The sequence below is a fragment of the Hypanus sabinus genome, chromosome 8, assembly GCF_030144855.1.
Source record: "Hypanus sabinus isolate sHypSab1 chromosome 8, sHypSab1.hap1, whole genome shotgun sequence".
Lineage (NCBI taxonomy): Eukaryota > Metazoa > Chordata > Chondrichthyes > Myliobatiformes > Dasyatidae > Hypanus > Hypanus sabinus.
The window spans coordinates 49,659,334-49,680,420 of record NC_082713.1 but is presented as its reverse complement, the minus strand read 5'-3'; the positions used below and the strand labels follow the sequence as shown (position 1 = coordinate 49,680,420).

The window sequence follows — 21,087 nt, the reverse complement described above, 5'->3', positions numbered from 1 at the left end:
TTACCGTTAACCTTCTTTGCTTTCTGCCACAGCTTCTGTCCTTAATGGATTCTACGCATGGACAGCTTAATTTAACAAAAAAAAAAGGAGTGGCTTTGCCATACCACATATATAAATGTATCTATTCCAAAGGTGAATACATTAAATGCAGCAACCGATTTCCCAAGGTGGAAAAAGCCCTCTGAAATGGGAATAGATCACATTATTTTCTGTATGTTTCAGCTGTATCTGTAATTCACACTCTCAGCAGCAATTGTTGTTTAATTTTACTAAACATTTAGAAAGAGTTTTGAGTTATGCTAACCTATGGGCTTTTGTTGCCTTATCACACTTGTGACCATACATGGGTAATATGTGTTAGGAAGCACAATCTACAGATGTATCACTGAACTAGTGGGCATCAATAAAATGGAGAAATTTACAGTTGTGGTTAACTGGCATAAAGAATGGGTTCTACAAACAATATGACTGGGATAATTTCAAGTGTTTTTTGAGGGAGGGGTATTGGAATAGACACCTGAAAAACTTTCCTTCTCTTTCGCAAATAACACCATGCGATCCTTGGGATCTGATTGATCACTAAAAAACTGTCTTGATTTAATGATCCATCCCAGAAAGAGGTCTGCGTCACTTATTTGTTAAGCAGATTGAACTCCCATAAACTGGAAAATAGTAATAGCAAGAGGCAAGAAATATCTAGTAAAGCTCATGTGTTTGCTGCCCAGTAATTCTTGCCAAAATTGCACTGATATAGCTGAAGGTTACAGCAAGATGAGTTTGTGCAATGATCCTGAATTAACACTAATTTAGTACTTATTCAGTACACTGACTGAATGCAGTCAAAATCCTTTCCATCATTCATGTTATTCTGTACATGATCTGCTATACACAATTATATATTTTCAAAAGATAGGAAGGAAGCTAACCTGCACACCACTACTTTCACAGTATTTTAAAAAGTATTGTAATAATGGTCTCCTTACCTTCATACCAAATGTGAATATTGTGATGAAGATTTTAAACACCAATGCGAGAGCCAGCTGCCATATCGTCATGTAGACACCTTTACCTGCAGCACGATCTGGTAAGTCATCGAGTGTTTTGGTACTGTTGGCATCATTAATATAGTCACATAGTGGCGAAGAGTCCAGAAGTCCACAGTCATTGAATAATTCTGAAATGAGCCCACTGGTACTCATTCTGGTATATTCATTAGGAAAAGCTATAATACCTGTGATGGCTGTCACAACAAGGACCTCGAGAACTGGGTACTTCCCCAAGATGGTGGTCTTGCGCTTTTTGCACCAGGCAATATTAGCACGTATAAAAAAAGCTCCCCACAGTCCTCCAAAGATTCCCAAAAGAACAAACGGGAATAATTCCAACAAATGCCAAGGACTGTGGAATTCTACGAAGAAGAGCACAAGGCGACTATTACGAAATGGATTTATTGACCGTAATGTGAAGGCTGCAACCAGAGCAGCAAAAAATGACCTCCATAAAGTCTTCAGAGGGAAGTAATAGCTGACCTATATAAATAAAATACATAATGTCAAGTTGGAAATCTTTTTGGCACATACCAGAATACAGTAATATTTACTCCAATTTATTTCACAGAATCTGTAGCAGTTTGAAACTCTCTGTTCCAGCATTCTATAGTCCGTCCACCAGCAAGATTGGAATCTGTAATTCAAATCCATACTAATCAAATAATTCTATTTATCATCCAAAATCAACTAAGATCTGTACTAATCTGTAGCTAATTAGTCTACCAGAGCAACATCTACCTTCAGTGTTTCCTATTTAGGGAAACGATCATGTACGTGACCTGGGAGTGTCTATACTAAACAAAATCAGTTCTCCTGCTCAGAGGAAGGTGATCAGAAAGCAACTTCTGCAGTCTGGATTTTTTGTAATCTGGCACCAGTTAGGTCCCAAGGGTGCCTGAACTAGAGTGTTTTGACCTGTATAAATCTCACAAAGAGTTTCCCACTACAATATATCAGAGGATTACTTGTCCAAGATGAATTTAAGAAAATAAAGAAAATGAGATGGAAGATTCAGTCATCAATTCATCTATCAAAAGTTGGGTTTTAACATTTCTAATACAGAAAATGTAATATTCATAATTCAATGAATTTGTCCCATTTAAAAGCATTACTAAAATGTCCAGAAAGAAGCATACTTTACACAAGTGCAAGTTATTGTGCTGTTAAATGGAAATGTCTGGACTATCTAACAGCAGAACGCAGCAATCAGTTATGTTCTTAAGAAAGCATTCCTGTAATCCAAAAAGATTACAGCAGCATTACTAGCATCACAGTAATCAACATTTTTCAAAAAAATTACTAACTTATTCCCAAAGCAACAATATTTTACCTTGCTTTCTCTAAGTTGTTTATAAAAATAAACATGTTTAAATTGTGCCTATTTTCCCCAGCAGTAAAGCTGATCAATACCTCCACCCACTAACACACACACCTTACCTCAACAACTACTGCTTTATCATTTCCTGTCAGAGTCACCCTTACGTACAGACACTCCTGTACCTACCATCACTTTACATACGTACAATCAGTGCATACGTTAATTTGCATATTTATATTTATTGAGTTTATTATTGTGTTAGAACCATAGAACATCACAACACAGAAAAAGGCCTTTTGGCCCCTCTTGGCTGTGCTGAACCATTTTTCTGCCTAGTCCCACTGACCTGTACCCTCCAAACCCCTCTGATCCATATACTTGTCCAAGTTTTTCTTCAATGTCAAAAGTAAGCCCACATTCACCACTTCATCTGGCAGCTTATTCCACATTCCCACCACTCTATGCGTGAAGAAGACCCCTCCCAATGTTCCCTTTAAACTTTTCCCCCTTCATCCTTAACCCATGACCTCTGTTTTTTTTTTCTCCCCTAGCCTCAGTGGAAAAAGCCTGCTTGTATTCACTCTATCTATACTCATCATAATTTTATACACCTCTATCAAATCTTCCCTCATTCTTCTACGCTCCAGGGAATAAAGTCCTAACCTATTCAACCTTTCTCTGTAACTCAGTTTCTCAAGTCCCGGCAACATCCTTGTAAACCTTCTCTGCACCCTTTCAACCTTATTAATATCCTTCCTGTAATTAGGTGACCAAAACTGCACACAATACTCCAAATTCAGTCTCACCAATGTCTTATACAACCTCACCATTACATTCCAACTCTTATACTCAATACTTTGATTTATAAAGGCCAATGTACCAAAAGCTCTCTTTACAACCCTATCTACTTGTGAAGCCACTTTTATGGAATTATGTATCTGTTATCCCAGATCCTTCTGTTCTACTGCACTCCTCAGTGTCCTACCATTTTCCTTGTATGTTCTACCTTGGTTTGACCTTCAGAAGTGCAATACCTCACATTTGTCCGCATTAAACTCCATCTGCCAATCTGTGTTCTTAATCTTTTGTTTCTTTTTGTGCTATGTTGGATCTGGAGTAACAATTATGTCATTCCACTCTGCACTTGTATACTGGAAATGACATTAAACAATCTTGAACTTACAATTACCTGGAAATAACTATAGAAGCTAACCCAATACTGAAAAGTGAAATGTGATGAACTCTGGAATTAGCAAATTATTCACAAAGTTAATACACTGTAAAATTATATATTTGTAAAGATATGGAGACATTTTTAATGATTGCATTTGGAAAATTGCAGTGAATATTACTAAAATAATTCAGTTTTCTTTGTACATTAAAATGTAGTGAAATAGCAAAGAAATATATATTGATTCACCAGCTTGTCACCAAAGATATATTTAATATGAAATGGAAACAAGAGCATAGCTCAGTTGCAGAAACAAATTGTATTGAAGTATTTTGTATTATTCACAGTGATTCCTGGTGTCAGGGAAACATTCAGTGGTAATATTGTTGAATCATGTACTAATTTTGGGACAAATATGACGTGCTTGACTTTAAGAGGTTATTTACTGATGAATGACTTTGGTGACCCATTTCCTACAATGATGTACTGACAAAATCTCTTACCTCTTCGAGGCTAAATAAAACTCCTCCAATGGGGGCACCAAAAGCTACTGATACACCTGCTGCAGCAGCTGCTGATAGTACCTAGAAAATAAAGTCAATTATGGTAACAATGTAGACAGACAGGAAAAAAATAAAATGCACTTCTCTGATAAATTTGACTGTATATAGGGTTTCAAAGAATATTTGGTAAGTGTTCCTTAATTGACTTATTAGCAGCAGTAATTTTAAATTTATATAGCATTCTGAGGCCTTTGTCTTTCCTATTCTGCTCTAGTTAAACCCAGACAGCCTTGAAGAACAGCAACTCTTATTCAAATAGTATATTATGCTATAAAATGGCTTATAAAATTCTGTTTGATTCAATATAACTTCAGCCATAATTTCTTGTGGCTTATGTTCTTGATATTTATTAATACAAAGCATTCTATATGATTACACCACAGCTTGCAATGGCAAATGCTCTGCCCAATATTTCAAGAAATTACAGCAAAGAATGCAAACCAACCTCCTGTTTACACTTCCAGCTACCTCTAAAAAAACAACAAAAATAATTAAGGACCCCTCCCACTCCAACCATTCTCTTTTCTCCCCTCTCCAAACAGGCAGAAGATACAAAAGCCTGAGAGGATGACCCACCAGACTAGAAGACAGCTATCTCAATGTCATCAGACTTTTCAAGTGATCTCTCATATGCTAAAGACAACCTCCTAACCTCCCAATCAACCACACTTTGGCCCTTGCACTTTATTTATTTGTAGCTGCAACACTATATTCTGTTTTCTTTTTACCTTCTTAAGTCAAGTCACTTTTATTGTCATTTCTACCATAACTGCTATGTACAGTACATAGTAAAAATGAGACAACGTTTTTCAGGACCATGGTGTACAAAAACTAGACTGAACTACGTAAAAAAAAAAGAGAAAGCTACACTAAACTAAAGACCTACACAGGACTACATAAAGGATGCAAGGATGACTTGTCTAGAGAGCACGTAAAACAAAAGCTTTTCACTGTATTGCAATATGTTACAATAATAAAACAATACACAGCATCCTTTTTATTCTTTCCACCTCTCTGCCCATTGTCTCTATCCTGAAAAAATTTGTATTTCTAAATTTAGTTAGCTCTTTTAAAATGTCATTGACTTGCAGAGTTAACTCAATTTCTTCCTGTGCAGCCCAACCTACTGAGTAATTACAGTATTTTCTATTCTCCTATGACTGAAGGGCCAAAACAGGCATGGTGTAGTCGCGCTGACCCCCACTGAGTAAAAGCAACACACTGAGTCGAGCAGGGTCTGGTTGAACTGTTTACTGTTTCAATCCGCACACTTAAGTGCCCGCTCCCAGCATCCCCTGCTCCTTGCGGGGTGGAAGGGATGTCGGCTTCCAGGCCAAGGTGGCCCCGCACTCAGAGCCCTCTCGGCTGCCACTGGCTGGGGACTTGCCCGCGACTGTTGGAGCCAGTTCGCTTGCCGCGTGGGTGAGCCACCATAAGACCCCCCCGCCGCCGCCCCCAGAAACGCCGCTAGGAGGCGCAGAGTCCACAGCCTGCACACCGTCAGTTCTTTTAGGTGGCCAGCCTCGTTGTCGTGGGGGTGGCACTGCAATCGGGCGTTCAAGGTCTAGATGCGTCAGTTTGAGACGGTCAATGATAAAAGTCTCTTCACGACCACCGATGTTGAGAATGCAGGTCGCCCCATTATGGCGCACCACCTTGCAGGGTCCTTTGTATGGTCGCTGCGGGGGTGGTCTGTGCACGCCTCGGCAAACGAAAACATACTCGCTCTGTTGTAGGTCCTCGGGCACGAAAGAGGGTGTTGTTCCGTGATGGGACGTCGGGACTGGGGCAAGTGTTCCAAGCCGCCCCCGGAGTTTAGTTAGGACTGCTGTAGGTGTGTCCTCCTGGCTACGGGGTGCTGGCACAAACTCATTGGGAACTGTGAGCAGGGCACTGTAAACAAGTTCGGCCGATGATGCGGCCAGGTCCTTCTTGGGTGCCGTGCAGATGCCAAGCAGCACCCAGGGCAGTTCGTCAACCTAGTCTGGCCCTCGGAGGAGTGCCATCAGGGCTGATGTCAAGTGCCTGTGGAAACGTTGCACCAGGCCGTTGGACTGCGTGTGGTAAGCAGTCGTTCAGTGGAGCTGGGTTCCAGGAGTTGTGCCAGTGCAGATCACAAAGCCGATGTGAACTGCACACCCCTGTCTGAAGTGACATGGGCTGGGAGTCCAAACCGTGCCACCCAGGTGGTAATCGTGGCTCTGGCGCATGTCTCTGTGGCCGTGTCAGCAAGTGGGATAGCTTCTGGCCACCTTGTGAGCCTGCCCACCATGGTGAACAGGTATCTCGCTCCTCTCGAAACCGGCAGTGGGCCGACGATATCCACGTGGTCATGTTCAAACCTCCTATGTGTCAGCTGGAAAGGTTGCAGTGGGGCCCTCGCGTGCCTCTGGATTTTGGAGGTTTGACAGTGTGTGCATGTCCTGGCCCAGTACCTGACCTGCTTGCATAGGCCGTGCCACACAAATCTGTCTGCAATCAGCCGGATGGTTGCCCGGATGGAAGGGTGGGCTAAACCATGCAAGGCGTCCAAGCTGTCAGGACAATGGGCCGAGGTTGCCCAGTGGACACATCGCAAAGGAGCTCATTACCTTTGGGCCCAATGGGTATGTCTTCGAAGCGGGGACCTGAGACTGCAGTTCGATAGGCCGGCATCTTGCTGTCTAGTCGTCGTGCCTTAGCTAACACCGCATAATCCACCCCCGGAGACAGAGAGTACACTGATTGGACGGAGGTGCGTGACAGCGTGTCGGCTACCACGTTGTTCTTCTCGGAGATGTGCTTGATTGTGGTGGTATATTCCGAGATGTACTACAGGTGGCGTTGCTGGCAACCCGACCACGGGTCCGACACTTTGGCAAATGCAATAGTGAGGGGCTTGTGGTCTGTGAAGGCCGTGAACTCCCTCCCTTCCAGGAAATACCTGAAGTGCTGGATGGCAGGGTACAAGGCCAGCAGCTCCCTGTCGAAAGCGCTGTACTTCAGTTCCGGGGTGCCGGCTTTAGGTGCCGGCTGAAAAAAGCAAGGGGCTTCCACTGGCCTTCGATGAGCTGCTCGAGCACGCCGTCAGCTGCTGCTTCAGAGGCATCCACAGTGAGGGCAGTGGGTACGTTGACCTGGGGGTGGACCAGGAGCATGGCGTTTGCTAGTATGTTCTTGGCTTGTTTGAAAGCCACCATCGCCTCCTCTGTCCCGGTGACCTCTTTGACCTTGCCGGACATCAAGCTGAAAATGGGCCACAAGATCCGGGCCGCTGAAGGCAGGAAACGGTGGTAAAAGTTAACCAGCCCAACAAATTCCTCCAGGCCTTGAATAGTGCTGGGTCTGGCAAATTGGCGGATGGCTCCAACTTTTGCCGGCAGGGGCACAGCTCCATGGCGGTCGATCCAGTGCCCCGAGGTCGATGGCAGGTAGGCCGAACTGGTACTTGGTGGGGTTGATAGCCAGGCTGTAGTTGCTTAGGCGGTGGCAGAGCAGGCGTAAATGTGTTAGATGTTCTTGGCGGGAGCGGCTGGCGATAAGTATGTCAACCAGGTAGATGAATGGAAAGTCCAGATCTCACCCTACTGCGTCCATCAGGTGCTGGAACGTCGGTGCCGCGTTTTTGAGCCCGAACGGCATCCTGAGGAACTCGAACAGGCCAAAAGGGGTAATGAGGGCTGTCTTGGGTACATCTTTTGGGTGGACTGGGATCTAATGATACCTCGGACCAGGTCAATCTTTGAAAAGATGCGCACCCCGTGCAAGTTGGCCGTAAAGTCCTGGATGTGCGGTACCGGATAGCGATCAGACATGGTAGCATCATTCAGCCTCCTATAGTCGCCGCACGGTCTCCACCTTCCCGCGGACTTGGGCACCATATGGAGTGGTGAGGCCTATAGGCTGTCGGAACGTCGCACAATCCCCATCTCCTCCATCTTCTTGAATTCCTCTTTCACGAGGCAGAGCTTGTTGGGCGACAGCCTGCAGGCCCGGGCATGGAGGGGAGGTCCCTGTGTGGGGATGTGGTGCATCACGCCATGCTTAGGGTCTGTTGAGGAAAACTGCAGTGTGATCATAGATGGGAACTCCGATAACACTCTGGCGAACTCATTGTCGGAATACGTGACGGAGTCCAGGTATGGGGCCGGTAACCTGGCCTCACCGAGGGAGAAGGTCTGGAACTACGCATCGACCAATCATTGTCCCTCCAAATCCATCAGCAGGCAGTGCGCGCGGAGGAAGTCCCCACCCAGCAATGGCTGTGATACTGCGGCCAGCATTAATGTCCATGTAAAGTGGCTGGAACCGAGCTGCAAGGAGCTGGCTCTTGTGCCAAAGGTGCGGATGGTGCTGCTGCTGGCTGTTGTAAGTTCCAGTCCTGTTCTTCTAGTTCGAGTATCATGGCTCGAGGGGGGTAGAACACTGATTTCTGCCCCCGTGTCCACCAGGAATCTACGCCTGGAATGCTTGTCCCAAACGTAGGGGAAGCTATCACGGTGACCAGCCGCCATAGTCATCAGCGACGGCTGGTCCTGGTGTTTCCCTGGAACGAGCATGACAGCCGGCAGCGGCGAGCCCCGGAACCCCACCTTTGATGATAAAAACACCAAGACTCAGAAGTGGTGCCGTCCCTTGGTGAGGGTGTTATGCGCTCTGCTGCTGGGGTGTGGGAGGGTTGGGCACTAATTTCAATGGTGGTTCTGGCATTTTGTTTGGCAGAGCACGCCCGCGCAGGCAGCCACCCTGCGTGGGTCTCTGAAGTCTTTGTCTGCTAGCAGGAGGTGGATGTCTTCAGGCATTTACTCCTGTTATTAATGTACCACAGCTCTGAGGGGCCGAAGGGTGCGGGGTAGCCCCCTCCTTTGTAAGAATCGCAAGATCACTATTGATTTGGGTCAGGAGACCCAGGAAATGAGAGAGGGATGTGCGGAATGTCTCGTTCCCTGGCGATATAAAGCTACGGGACACGGCCATTGTCTCTTGAAGATGAACTTGTGTATTACAATACTGTGTGATGCACCATCAATAACTCACACTGAGACGTAAGGCGAGATATCGGCTTTTATTGACTGGAAGAAGGAACCAGGAGTGAGTGTCCATCATACTATGTCCTGGACACTGAGGCCGAGCGTCAGGCCTCAGATCGCCTTTATACAGGGGCCTGTGGGAGGAGCCACAGGAGCAGTCAGCAGGGGGCGTGTCCAGACAGGCACATAGTTCACCACACTGTGCTACGTGGAAGCCCTCAGGCAAAGTGGGCTGTTTGAGGGAGGGATTGCATCACCCCAACCTGATTGACATCTGAGACCTTGTGAGTCAGGATAAAAGAGGGTCTGTGGGAACAGCCCCTCAGATGCACCAGAAGAAACGCTAGTGATCCCATAATAGCGGAAGCCAGTGGGGGAGGAGGCCACGTGCATTCGGTTCCATTTGCCCCCGGAACCGGTGGCTTTTATCACGGAAGAATGGCTTTTAGCTAACAACGGGGAAACCGACTCCCAGCAACTCTTGAAGGAGTGACATCATAAAAGGACTGGGGCAAGTTTTAACCCGTCTTTCTCTAAAGCCAAAACGCTGCAGCTTGAACGAACTAACAGTGACTTTTATATTTCCATCGGACACTACATTATCCCCTAGACAACGATAGAGCTATTTCTTATTGATTATTATTATACCCACGCTTTTAGATTTAGTATTGACGACGTATATTATCTGTATGTTTGCATTGATCTTAGTTTGTATATTTTTATCAATAAATACTGTTAAAATAGTACCATCAGACTTCAACGGACCTCTCTATCTTTGCTGGTAAGTGACCCAGTTACGGGGTTCGTAACACTCCAAGAAGATCTGTTCAAAAAGGAGGCAAATCTTATGGCCGTCTGCCAGTGCTAGCATATAGCTCATCAGGGCTGATGGCGTGCGGTTGCCCAGGCCATCCATATGCAGTAACGGCTCGGCCCGTTTGCGGAGGGAGAGGCCAAATGTGCAGATTAACAGGGCCTTGAGTGCCTTGTACCTGTCTGTTGCCGGGGGCTGATGCAGAAAATCGATAACTCGGCCCGCTGTCTCCTGGTCAAGGATGGCCACCACGTAGTAATACCTGGTGGCGTCTGAGACAATTTGCCTGACCTGGAACTGGGCTTCTGCTTGCTCGAACCAGACCAGGGGCTGAGTGGTCCAGAAGGTTGGCAGTTTAGGGGAAACTGCATTCTGCAGAGCCAAGTTGTTCATGCTGGGTCCAAATGCCATTGGACTGTCGGAGTCACCAATGTCGCGCAGATACGCAACGAGTGAAAGCAACACTGAGTCGAGTAGGGTCTGGCTGAACTGTTTACTGTTTCAATCCGCACGCTTAAGTGCCCGCTCCCAGCATCCCCTGCTCCTTGCGGGGTGGAAGTGACGTCGGCTTCCAGGCTGAGGTCTGCCACGCACTCAGAGCCCTCTCGGCTGCCGCTGGCTGCGGATTTGCCCACGACTGTTGGAGCCTGTTCGCTTGCCGTGTGGGTGAGCCACCACAAAGGGCTCTTTTTAATGTATATTAGTAACTTGGATTCCAATGCACAGAATAGAATTTTGATGTTTTCCCAATGGCACAAGACAGTATCAGCAAACAGTGAGGAAGATAGTGTCAGTAGTGGGAAAAAGCACAACCAATGAAATTTAAAGTAGTGATTATTTTGGAAGAAGACAATTAGAATTAAAAATTACAATTACAAATGGTCTGCTTATTCAAAGAGACTAAATGTCTTATGTTCACTGCTCTTCCTAAGTGGGAAAACAAATTGAGAGTGGGTGCATAACAAAATTATATAGGATCTTTGGCTTTTACAAGCCATGCAACTCAATTCAAAGGACATGGAATTATGGCAGATATTTAGTAAATAATAACTTTAGCTAGAGCATTGTAATTCAGACAGACACACATACTTTATTAATCCCGAGAGAAATTGGGTTTCGTTACAGTCACACCAACCAAGAATAGTGTAGAAATATAGCAATATAAAACCATAAATAATTAAATAATAAGTTAATCATGCCAAGTGGAAATAAGTCCAGGACCAGCCTATTGGCTCAGGTGTCTGACACTCCGAGGGAGGTGTTGTAAAGTTTGATGACCAGAGGTAGGAATGACTTCCTATGACGCTCAGTGTTGCATCTCGGTGGAGTGAGTCTCTGGCTAAACGTACTCCTGTGCCTAACCAGTACATTATGGAGTGGATGGGAGACATTGTCCAAGATGGCATTCATTCTAATATGTAGGTTTAGAAAGGATGTCATAGTTTTGGCAGAATTTATAAGGATTAAACTTCAAAATAAACTCACTATCAAAGTAGATATGTCAATCTGAGATTCATTTTCTTGTGAGTATTCACAGTAAGTATAATGAAAAACCTCACATAACAAATATGGGCAAACAACCGTGGTGCAAAAAGTAAATTGTGCAAATGCAACAAAAGAAAAAAACCAAAATAATAATAAATACCACTAGAATATTAATATAATAGAATGGAATAGGAATAATATTACTAAAATGGTAATAAGAATGAGGGGGCTTCAGTCACCCAAGGGGTCCACAGATACCAAGTTTGTATATTGAACAGAGAAGGTACATTATCAAAGTTGTCAAAATTATGGGTAAGGTGTGGGAGGATGATAACCAATAAGCAAAAACAAAACACAACCTGAACATAATCTGTAAAGGACATGGAGACTTCAAGCATTTTTTTTCCCAATTTAATGGACTGCTATGATCTAGAGTACATCATCTGAAAACATGACAACTAAATGGAAATTAAACTTGAAAAAGGAGAGTATTATAGGGCTATTGGTAAAAGACATTGAATTACAATCCAAACTGACTTACTTCTCTCCGCTTGGCTTCATTTTTCTGATACTTTGTAAAGAGATGACAAACAATATTGCCACAGCAGCAGGCCACGTGTACAAGAGGACCTTCCTTCCCAAGACTGAGGCCTGAAGATACAGCCAAAACTAGGGTGATGGTTTTAATAATTAAAGTCCATTTTCCTAGGTAGCCCCTAATGATAAAACCACTTAATATGGTTTTAATCTGAAAGTAACAACAGAATAACATTCATTATTAAACTCTTGAAATTCAAATGCATGAAGATTTGCAAGTGTTTATAGAATGGAATCAATATTAATGATCTCAATCGCTCTTCAAATTAATCCTTAGAACAACATAATCAGTACACATTAATTCAAATTTATGAAAATAATAGTAGCAATTCTTAGAACTTGGGTAAGAAGTTCATCCAAGTTTGCAGTGTTAATTTGAGTTTAATTGTGGTTGTTGCAATTTGCTATTGAAATTCTTGGAAAACGTTTTTATTTCTGATTTGTAAGTATGAACCAGATAATACAGTAATAGGGCATGGAAATGGGCTTTCGGATCAAATAGTCTATGCTGGCCACAGCATCCTCCCTGCTGTTCCCAGTTTCCTATGTTTGGCCCATAATCTAAGCCCATCTCCTCCATGTATCTATCCAAATGCATCTTAAATGTTGCAATTGTACCCACCTCAACCCATTCCTCTGCCAACTCATCGCAGGTATTCTCTACCCTTTGTGCAAATAAGTTATCTCTTAGATCTCTTAAATTTCTCTCCTCTTATCGTATATCTATGCCCTCTTGTTTTGGACTCCCCAAACCTGCAGAAAAGTCTAAGATTGTCCATCTGTTGTAGTAAAGTAGATAGAGAGATTTGGTAAATGGGACAGAAGACAATGATTACAAGTAATCACGTTAACTATTTATTTACAAACAGTGAAACACTCAACCAAGTCAAACCAGTACTTATCTAAACCCCCCAAATTACAAGACATTCATAATATACTTCTAACTTGATCAGGTACTTGCGTCCCAAGTTATATAACTACAGCACTAACATTAATCAAATAGGTATTTATCTAAGTACATGCGTGGGCCTCCTAACTGCAGCACACTTTCCCAATGGTTCTTCAGCCCTGGTCATCCCCAGTCTGAAGGGAACTCCTAGCTAAAAGACAGATTGTCTTGCACACACTATTCTTATACCCCTGGGGTGCCTGATACCGGAAGCTGGTGTGGTGGTGCGAAAGCCAGCCAATGGAAGAGAGCTGCCACATCCTTCGAATAACCCAGCAGCAACTGGAGACCAGTGTTGTGTAAGTGGCTTTCAACCAGCAGGTAAGTTAACCATTCGCATGACACCACCTTATATGTACTCCTTATAAATTTTAAAATTTCTGGGAGGTCAACTTTCATTCTCTTGTGCTCCAAGCAATAAAGATCCCATGCGACCAACCTCTCCATATAACTCAAATCCTCTTGTCCAGCTAGTGTCCTATTAAATATCCTTCAGCTAGTGTCCTCTTAAATACCTTCTGCACTCTTTTCTGTTTGACAATTTCCTGTAACTGTGCAGCCAAAACTTCATATAGTATTCCAAATGCAATCTCACCTACAATTTATGTGGCCACAGCATAATGTCTCTACTCTTAAACTCGATGTCCTGACTTAAGGCCAGCATGTTAAACCAATTCTTGCCATTTTCAGTGAACTATGCACTTGCATTCACAGGTCCCTTGGTTCCATAACACTCATCGGTGCCCGGCCATTCACTGTTTAGGTACTACCTTGGTGTGAAGGTCCTAATCGGAAGCTTATCTTAGTTGAAATCCAGTTGCTACTCCTTAACCCATTTGCTAACCGATCAAGATCTCTTTGCAACCTACTTCACTATCAACAAGACCCCATCCCCTGTACTTAGTATCAGCAAATTTGCTCTTGGTGCCATGTACATAAAAGAAAAACTTTAGGTTCAAAACCCTGAAAAAAAAAAATCGGCAAATTTGGATTAAAGCTTAATACAGATAAGACTATAACTTGGTGGATTATAACTTGTACTTCACATTAACAGTAATGTTAAGTGCAAATCAGAGTATTTTTGAATAAAAGTGGAAATTTAAAGACTTAATCCCTGGCACAAAAATACGGAAGATTTTATTATTGTGAACCCTGATACCATTACCTTTCAGCTCATTCAAATATCAATGCAATCAAATCAAAATGCATACAAACTCAAAAGGTGCACAACAATATACATTCAAAAAGCTGTAAAATCTTTTGGGAAAACTTAAAACCAATTGCCAAGAAACCAGAGGAAATTTGGATGGCTAAAGGGCAACATCTCACAGCAGGTGGCAGAATGAGGAAGCCAACCATGACTGAAGAACCATGAGTGAGTGTCCAGTGCACTAAAAAATTTATAGAGCACAGAAGAATTTCCAGTTAAACCACACTTATTTTGAACAAACAGAGATACTTGCTGTGCAGCAATTTTCTTTCAGGTATAATTAATAATAATACTATTTTTGCAGCCAATTGAAATTTTGCATTTGAAGAATTTTAATTCCTGTAAAGGCTTCAATGTTGTCTGTTGATTTTCAGTGGGGAAGCATGTGAATCAGCAGTTGCATTATTCTGTATTTCCCTATCAAATAAATGCTGCTGCATATTTTATTGAAGAAGAAAACCTTTAAACTTTATTGATACAACCACTGAGGCACCATGATTCCCTAGGGTGGGGAGGAAACTGTGCCAAAATTGGTAATAATCTTCCAAACAATTCTCTCATTTAATACCAAGCAAAGATGATCACTTATTAACAAATTAGTAACAATGAAGAAGGCATAAACAATTACTTTCCTTCTTAGCTGTGGCAAGACAGACAAATATGGGGAGATAATGCAACTTAATAAAACCTGAGCAGGGCCATAGTTAAATCACCATTTGAAATTCTGGGTTATTATACCTTGGAATGAACGCGACTACACTTGAGAGGATGCAGAGGAGATTCACCTGGATGCTGTCTGAATGGAACATTTCAGTCACAAGGAAAAAATGGAAAGACTGGATTTGTTTTTCGTTGGGACAAAAGTGGCTGAGTTGAGAGATGATAGAATTATGCCAATTTATGAGGGGTATTAATAGGAAACTTTTCTCCATTATAGAGATTTATAGAGGCACATATTTAGAGCAATGGGGAAAAGATTTAGAGTGGATTTGAGTAGGAATATTTTCAAGCAGAGAATGGTTGAAATCTGGAGCACATTGATTAAACAGCCTGGGATTCTTGTAACAGTTAAGATGCATCTAGATAAGCACCTGGTTCAACAAGTTCTATAAAGCTGCAGGCTATCTTCTAGCAAAAGAGATTAATACAGTTGTGTACTCGATGGCTGAGATGCGCCTGGTGGGTTGAAGGTCCAGCTTCTGTGCCACCAGACTCCATGATTTCTCTAAGACTTGCATTAAGTCAATGATACAATACTTCTTCCCGAACCATCAGACAGTAATATTATTACTACATGTGCAGTAAGTAGTCTGGCAATCTCCCTCATTTACCATTTTTCACAGTGAAGGACAATGAACCAATATATAGCCCCACATTTTATTTAAGATGAACATTCAGCATTAATGTTCTTATTCTATTAATTTCCCCCCATTTTTTGAGAGATCTAGACGACCTCTCCTGCTGCAAAGAAATGCCAAGATTATATTTCCCCCTAAAATTAAAAATAAAAATCAACAAGAATATCTATCTAGACACAAAAGAGGAAGAATTGGTATTGCAGAAAGGAAGGTCACTGTGTTAAATGGTTGAAGAGCAGATAAGAATCACAAGGGGGCGACAAACTACACTAAATGCTATATACATTTTATAGTTTGAGTGTACTGTTCTGGTAAAAGTAATTTTAAGACCCACCTCTGGAATTCCAGAACCACAGGCATAAGGTGCAAATACTCGCACCAAAGACACTGCTAGGAAAGCGAAAACTAGGGCCCAACTGACATACAAGAAGTAATTCAATATATATGCACCAGCACCCTAGAATAAACAATACAACATGGTTAATAACATACTTCTCATATTTTTGTCCAGTGGGATCATCAGTAAAGGTCATTTCAAAAATCAGTTTAGCATAGGGATGGTGGTCAAATTTAAAGCAATTCCAGAACATTGTTGCTATATGAAAACGTAAAGGATAAATATTATACATTGTATACAGAGAGCATTTATTTGTTAATATCAGGTATAATACTTCCCTGCACACACTTAAATGGAGGGAAAAAAAATCAATGAAATTTAAATTTTAATATCAACATTCTAGGCATTCACTCAAAGATTTTACAAAGTTATTTGGGTAACAAATCATGTGATATCTGCATTCCCTGACTGCTTATTATTACAATCATGAAAGATTCCAGACTGCATTCACAGAAGTGAATGTTATCATAATTCATTTCACTTATTGTTGAGGTTAGCCAACTTGAATTTGACAAACATTTGATCACAAGGTCAACTAGTGAACTAATCTTCAGGAGAAAAAAAAGTGCTGATCCCATTATATCATGGCCACAGCACTGCAGGTTCCAGAAACAGTGTATTTAGTTTTCGTTACCTATTTATCAGTAGTATTGTAAACTTTGATTTGTGTACAAAAACTATGGCTAGGGTTTTAGAAATTTTGATTACAAACCACCATTGTGGAGGAGAGAAATCATCAAAAATATCTACTGGCCTAGTTTCTCTCAATAACTACAAAGAAATTGAGAAAGTCAACTATATTTTTGAAAAATAGCAAAGCATACTCAAATTTATTAGGTGGTGAAATCTATGACAAATTGTCAAGAGCAGACTACGAACAAAGAAAAGTAAATAAAATATCTAATTACTTCAGATTGGTCAAGGAACAGTTCGGACCAAGACTTCCATTCCGGACATTTATCTCTCTGTTCAAAAGTGATCTCATCGGATGTCCAACAACAATGTTCATGATTGTACCAGAATCCCACTAAACAGACCCCTTCTTTTAGATCTGTCATCCAATGAGAAGTCATATCTATCAAACCAGCAAGGGCACCTGGACACAAGATCGAGGACATTATTACTTTTAGAAAATTCTTTTCTTACATTACATATTCAGTTGGTCTCTCTCCACACTCCACCACCCCCATCCCCCCCATTACCCCCCTATAGGATCAAAGATTTTATTTACAAGGAAACTATATCTAACTGAAAATAAATACAACAAAAGAAAAACAATATTTAGTTGTGCAGGAACATCATGCTTCAGAAAGTATTGAAATATACTTAATTGATGATTACTTATCTCCAGTGTATACTACTAAAAAAACAAGCAAATTAAAGGTCAAGGTTTTACTGATTTATTTAAATAAATAATCATAATTTATTTAAAATAAATTATTTGTTTAATTGTATTTCTAGTGCTGGTAACTTCATTCCTTCTATTTTCATCTCTATCCCATGTGCTTTGAGTCACTTCATTTCTTATGTAGCAAGCTCAGAAGGGTTTATTGTTACTCAGTTCCTAACTGGATGAATTTACACATGTTATTGAAGTTTACAAGTCTTCAAATGCTTATTACTTCAAAATCACTATTATTTTACCCAATTGTTGTCTAAAGTACAGACAGATTTAATAAGTGATAATTGCTTGAAACATTTGTAGGGTTGTATATAAGAGTAAAATTGAACTTTTTATAGGGATACCAGAAAATTACTTGATTAAACAGAAATTGCTTAGGAATCTGGGATTTCACTTATTTATATAAAAATATTTACCATTTATTGAAATCTTAGAGAATGGATAATCTTAGGATCCTTTCATTGCCACTACTGTAAATAAAGTATTTTTATTACAACAGTGAGTGTGAGAATTAAGTGACAATGGGAAAGGATCAGTAATCAGGGCAGGGGTAGTGAATTCTACATGGTTCAATTGACACCACATTGAAATACTTTAGATTACCTTATTAACATTTGCACCTTCAGGATTCATAACCAACTACCCTCCCCAAACACACCCCCCCCCCCACTAACACAGTGTTTTGTAAAGGTTTTCAGCCCCCAATCATTTGTTCACATAAAGGTACTACATCCAGGAATTCAGATCAATTTAACTGAGAATTTTTATTTCTGAATCACATGCTTCTCTTTCCCTCTACAATGGGGCTCAGATAAAGAGAGAAAATTGTAAAGCAAAACAAACTAAAAATTAAAAGCTAAAATGTTAGCAATTCAGAAGGATTCCCTTTCTTCAGAACATGGTTGAACCACCTCGTGCAGTTATCCAAAATGATTACTGGTTGTAATAAGTCTCTGTAACTTTGAACAACGTGCTTGAGCAAGGTCTGCCCACTCCGCCATGCAAAATTGCTCACGCTATACCAAGTTAGTTGGGGAGCAGCACTGGGCAACAATATTGAAGTCTTGCCAGAGATGTTCAACTGAGTTAAGATCAGGAGTCTAACTGAGGCACTCAAGGATATCAATTTTCTTCGTCTGAAGCCACTCCATAGTTGGTCTGGCAGCGTGCTTTGGGTCATTGTCCTGCTGAAAGTTAACCTCCTCTCCAAATTCCTCTGCTTTCTGGCCAAGGCGCAGTATTAGATTTACACCACACATACCGCATAGTATGGAGAACAAAATGTTTCACTTTAGTTTCATCCAACCACAAGATCTTTTTCCACATCTTTACAATATCTTCTACAGGAAGCTTTGCAAGGTCTTTAGGGTACGGATTTTTTTAAAAAATATCTAGCCAGGGCATCTTCCTTGCCAAGTTTCCATAAATACCCTTTTCGTTCAAGGCCTTAAGAGATTGTGGAACCATGAACCTTATCTCCAGCTGCAGCCACTGACTTCTGCATTTCACTCAGAGTGACTGTAGGTGTCACAGTACCCCTCCTACAAGTACCATTCTTCTCTGATGGCCAAGCTTAGAGGGGTAGCCTGACGTAGGCAGTGTGGCTGTAGATTCATATTGTTTTCATGATGGACTGCTGTGCGCACTAAGGCATGTTGAGTGCCTTTCAGATAGTCTTGTACCCTTACTTTTTGTGCTTCTTTATTATCATTTCCTTGACTTGCCCTGAATGTTCCTTGTGTCTTCATTTTGGTTTGGTTCATTGAAAATCCACTGTACTGTTGGACCTTACAGAGAGAGGGGACATTTATTCAAGTGATCCTCTAATTTTCTACATCAATAAATTGGCTGAGTTGGTATGGTGATATAAAGTACTGCACCTGTGGAAATTTAGTGTAGTTACAAAGGGGATAAATATTTTTTCAGCCTCACAATTTTGGTTTTTTAATTTATAGTAAATTGTTTTGGTTTTGGAATTTTCCTTTTGATTTGACATGTTGCACAATTGTGATTAGCTCAAAATATCCTACTTCAATATATTTTAAATTCAGAAATTGAGACATTAAAATATGAAAATAGTTGTGGGGACTGAATACTTTTTCAAGGCACTGTAGCTGATGCTTCAAATTAATTTTGAAGTTTGGGTCTCTTAATCAAGCCCCCTGATCAATTCATCTTGGAAATAAAACCAGGATCCTATAATCAAAGCTACTTGATGCTACTTGCAACAAAAATAAATTTGTTTATTTCTTCATACCTGACATAAGCCCAACTAGGAGCATTACCAACCATCCGGAGAAAGCATCACTCAAACCCTTAATAAGTGCAAAGATTGATTCCTTACTTTTGCTTGCAATCTAAAAAGAGAAGCAGAAAAATTAAAATGCAATTGTTTTCTTATAGCCTTCTACCCAAGTCAATCAGAACCCTGGATGTCAATGAAAAAGTCACTGCACATTATCACCATTTTGTTTTCAGCAACACACACAGGAGCTGGAGGAACTGAGAGTCAAGTAGCATCTGAGGAGAGAAATCCCGATTGGTGCTTGAAGTTGAGACCCTTCATCGATACTGAAAAGTGGGGAGATAGCTAGTACAGAAAAGGTGGGGGGGGGGAGTGAAGGTGAGCTGCTGAGTGATAGGTAGATCCAGGCGAAGGGGCTGACAGATAGCTGAGGGAAGGAAGAGAGTAGGGGTGTTGCATCAGACTCGGAAGTAATAGATTCAACATGTCACCTTCCCCTATCAGAGTTTCTACTACCCACTTGTTTAGGTCAAACAGTAGAAAGACAGTCTAACAATGTTAAAAAGTAACTATTAACATGAAAGACAACTTGTCTTTTTGTTACAAATGTTGCAGGGTTACAATTGTAGCATTAGTCTTGTGCATTTCTAGATCAATTCTCTTGTTCTTTGTTTGAGTGACAATCTAAATAACATTACACTTTTTGGTCTGAGAAGCATTAGAAATATGTTTCAACTGTTCAATGTACTCGATCTTCATAAAAGCAAGGGGTCTTGAATTAATTAAGCATCAATCCCAAAAATTTGATGTATTTTTAAGTAACATTGAATCCATGAAGAACAAGATCTCATGTAAAAAGAAATAGAAAAAGCTTGATAGAGATGAGGCACTTTATTTTATTTAGCATTAGAGCACAGAGTAGCCCATTCTGGCCCTTCAAACCACTCAACCCCTTACAAACCTGATTAAACCTAAGCCAATCAAGGGGACAATTTACAATGTCCAATTAATGTCTTTAGACTGTGGGAGGAATGTGGGGGACCTAGAGAAAACCTACACATTCCATGGGGAAGAACGACAGAGACTCCTTACAGAACAGAGATGGAAATAAACTCCAAACTTCCCGAGCTGTAATGGCATTGTGCTAACCGCTACGTTACTGTGGTGCTCAATGCAATGGTTGGGAACTCGGGTCAACTGCTTGGGAAGTGACAGTGCTCACCTCTACACCACCGTTGCTCCATTTTACGTAGCCCTTTGTCACTTAGATCTACTCACCATCTTCTCCTACTTTTGCAATATAGAATTTTTTTTATTGCCTGTTGATCCACTAAAGTACTGAGTGAGCATTTTTATCCAAAGCTTAAGGTATTTTCAGAATACTTTCATTAAAATAAGTACAGTTCTAGTACCTTAGTACATATAATAATCATCACATTCTAGCTACAATTGCCTAAAATTATCAGTGTAACCAACTTGAAATTATAGCCTTAGCTCCTGACTGAGCTTGCAATCTGATA

General features: G+C 41.2%; 1 protein-coding gene across 6 annotated transcripts in view; it reads right to left on the bottom strand.

Moving 5' to 3' along the window:
• The window catches only part of clcn5b (chloride channel, voltage-sensitive 5b), a 110,664-nt gene that overhangs the window by 10,990 nt on the left and 78,587 nt on the right, over window positions 1-21,087 (bottom strand). For all 6 annotated transcript variants that reach the window (XM_059977142.1, XM_059977144.1, XM_059977143.1 and 3 more), the window contains 6 exons: window positions 19,580-19,679; window positions 16,829-17,016; window positions 15,858-15,980; window positions 11,951-12,157; window positions 4,042-4,122; window positions 984-1,529 (listed from right to left, as the gene is read on the bottom strand). In XM_059977142.1, the coding sequence (XP_059833125.1) occupies window positions 984-1,529; window positions 4,042-4,122; window positions 11,951-12,157; window positions 15,858-15,980; window positions 16,829-17,016; window positions 19,580-19,679 (1,245 nt within the window). The remainder of the gene's footprint in view (window positions 1-983; window positions 1,530-4,041; window positions 4,123-11,950; window positions 12,158-15,857; window positions 15,981-16,828; window positions 17,017-19,579; window positions 19,680-21,087) is intronic.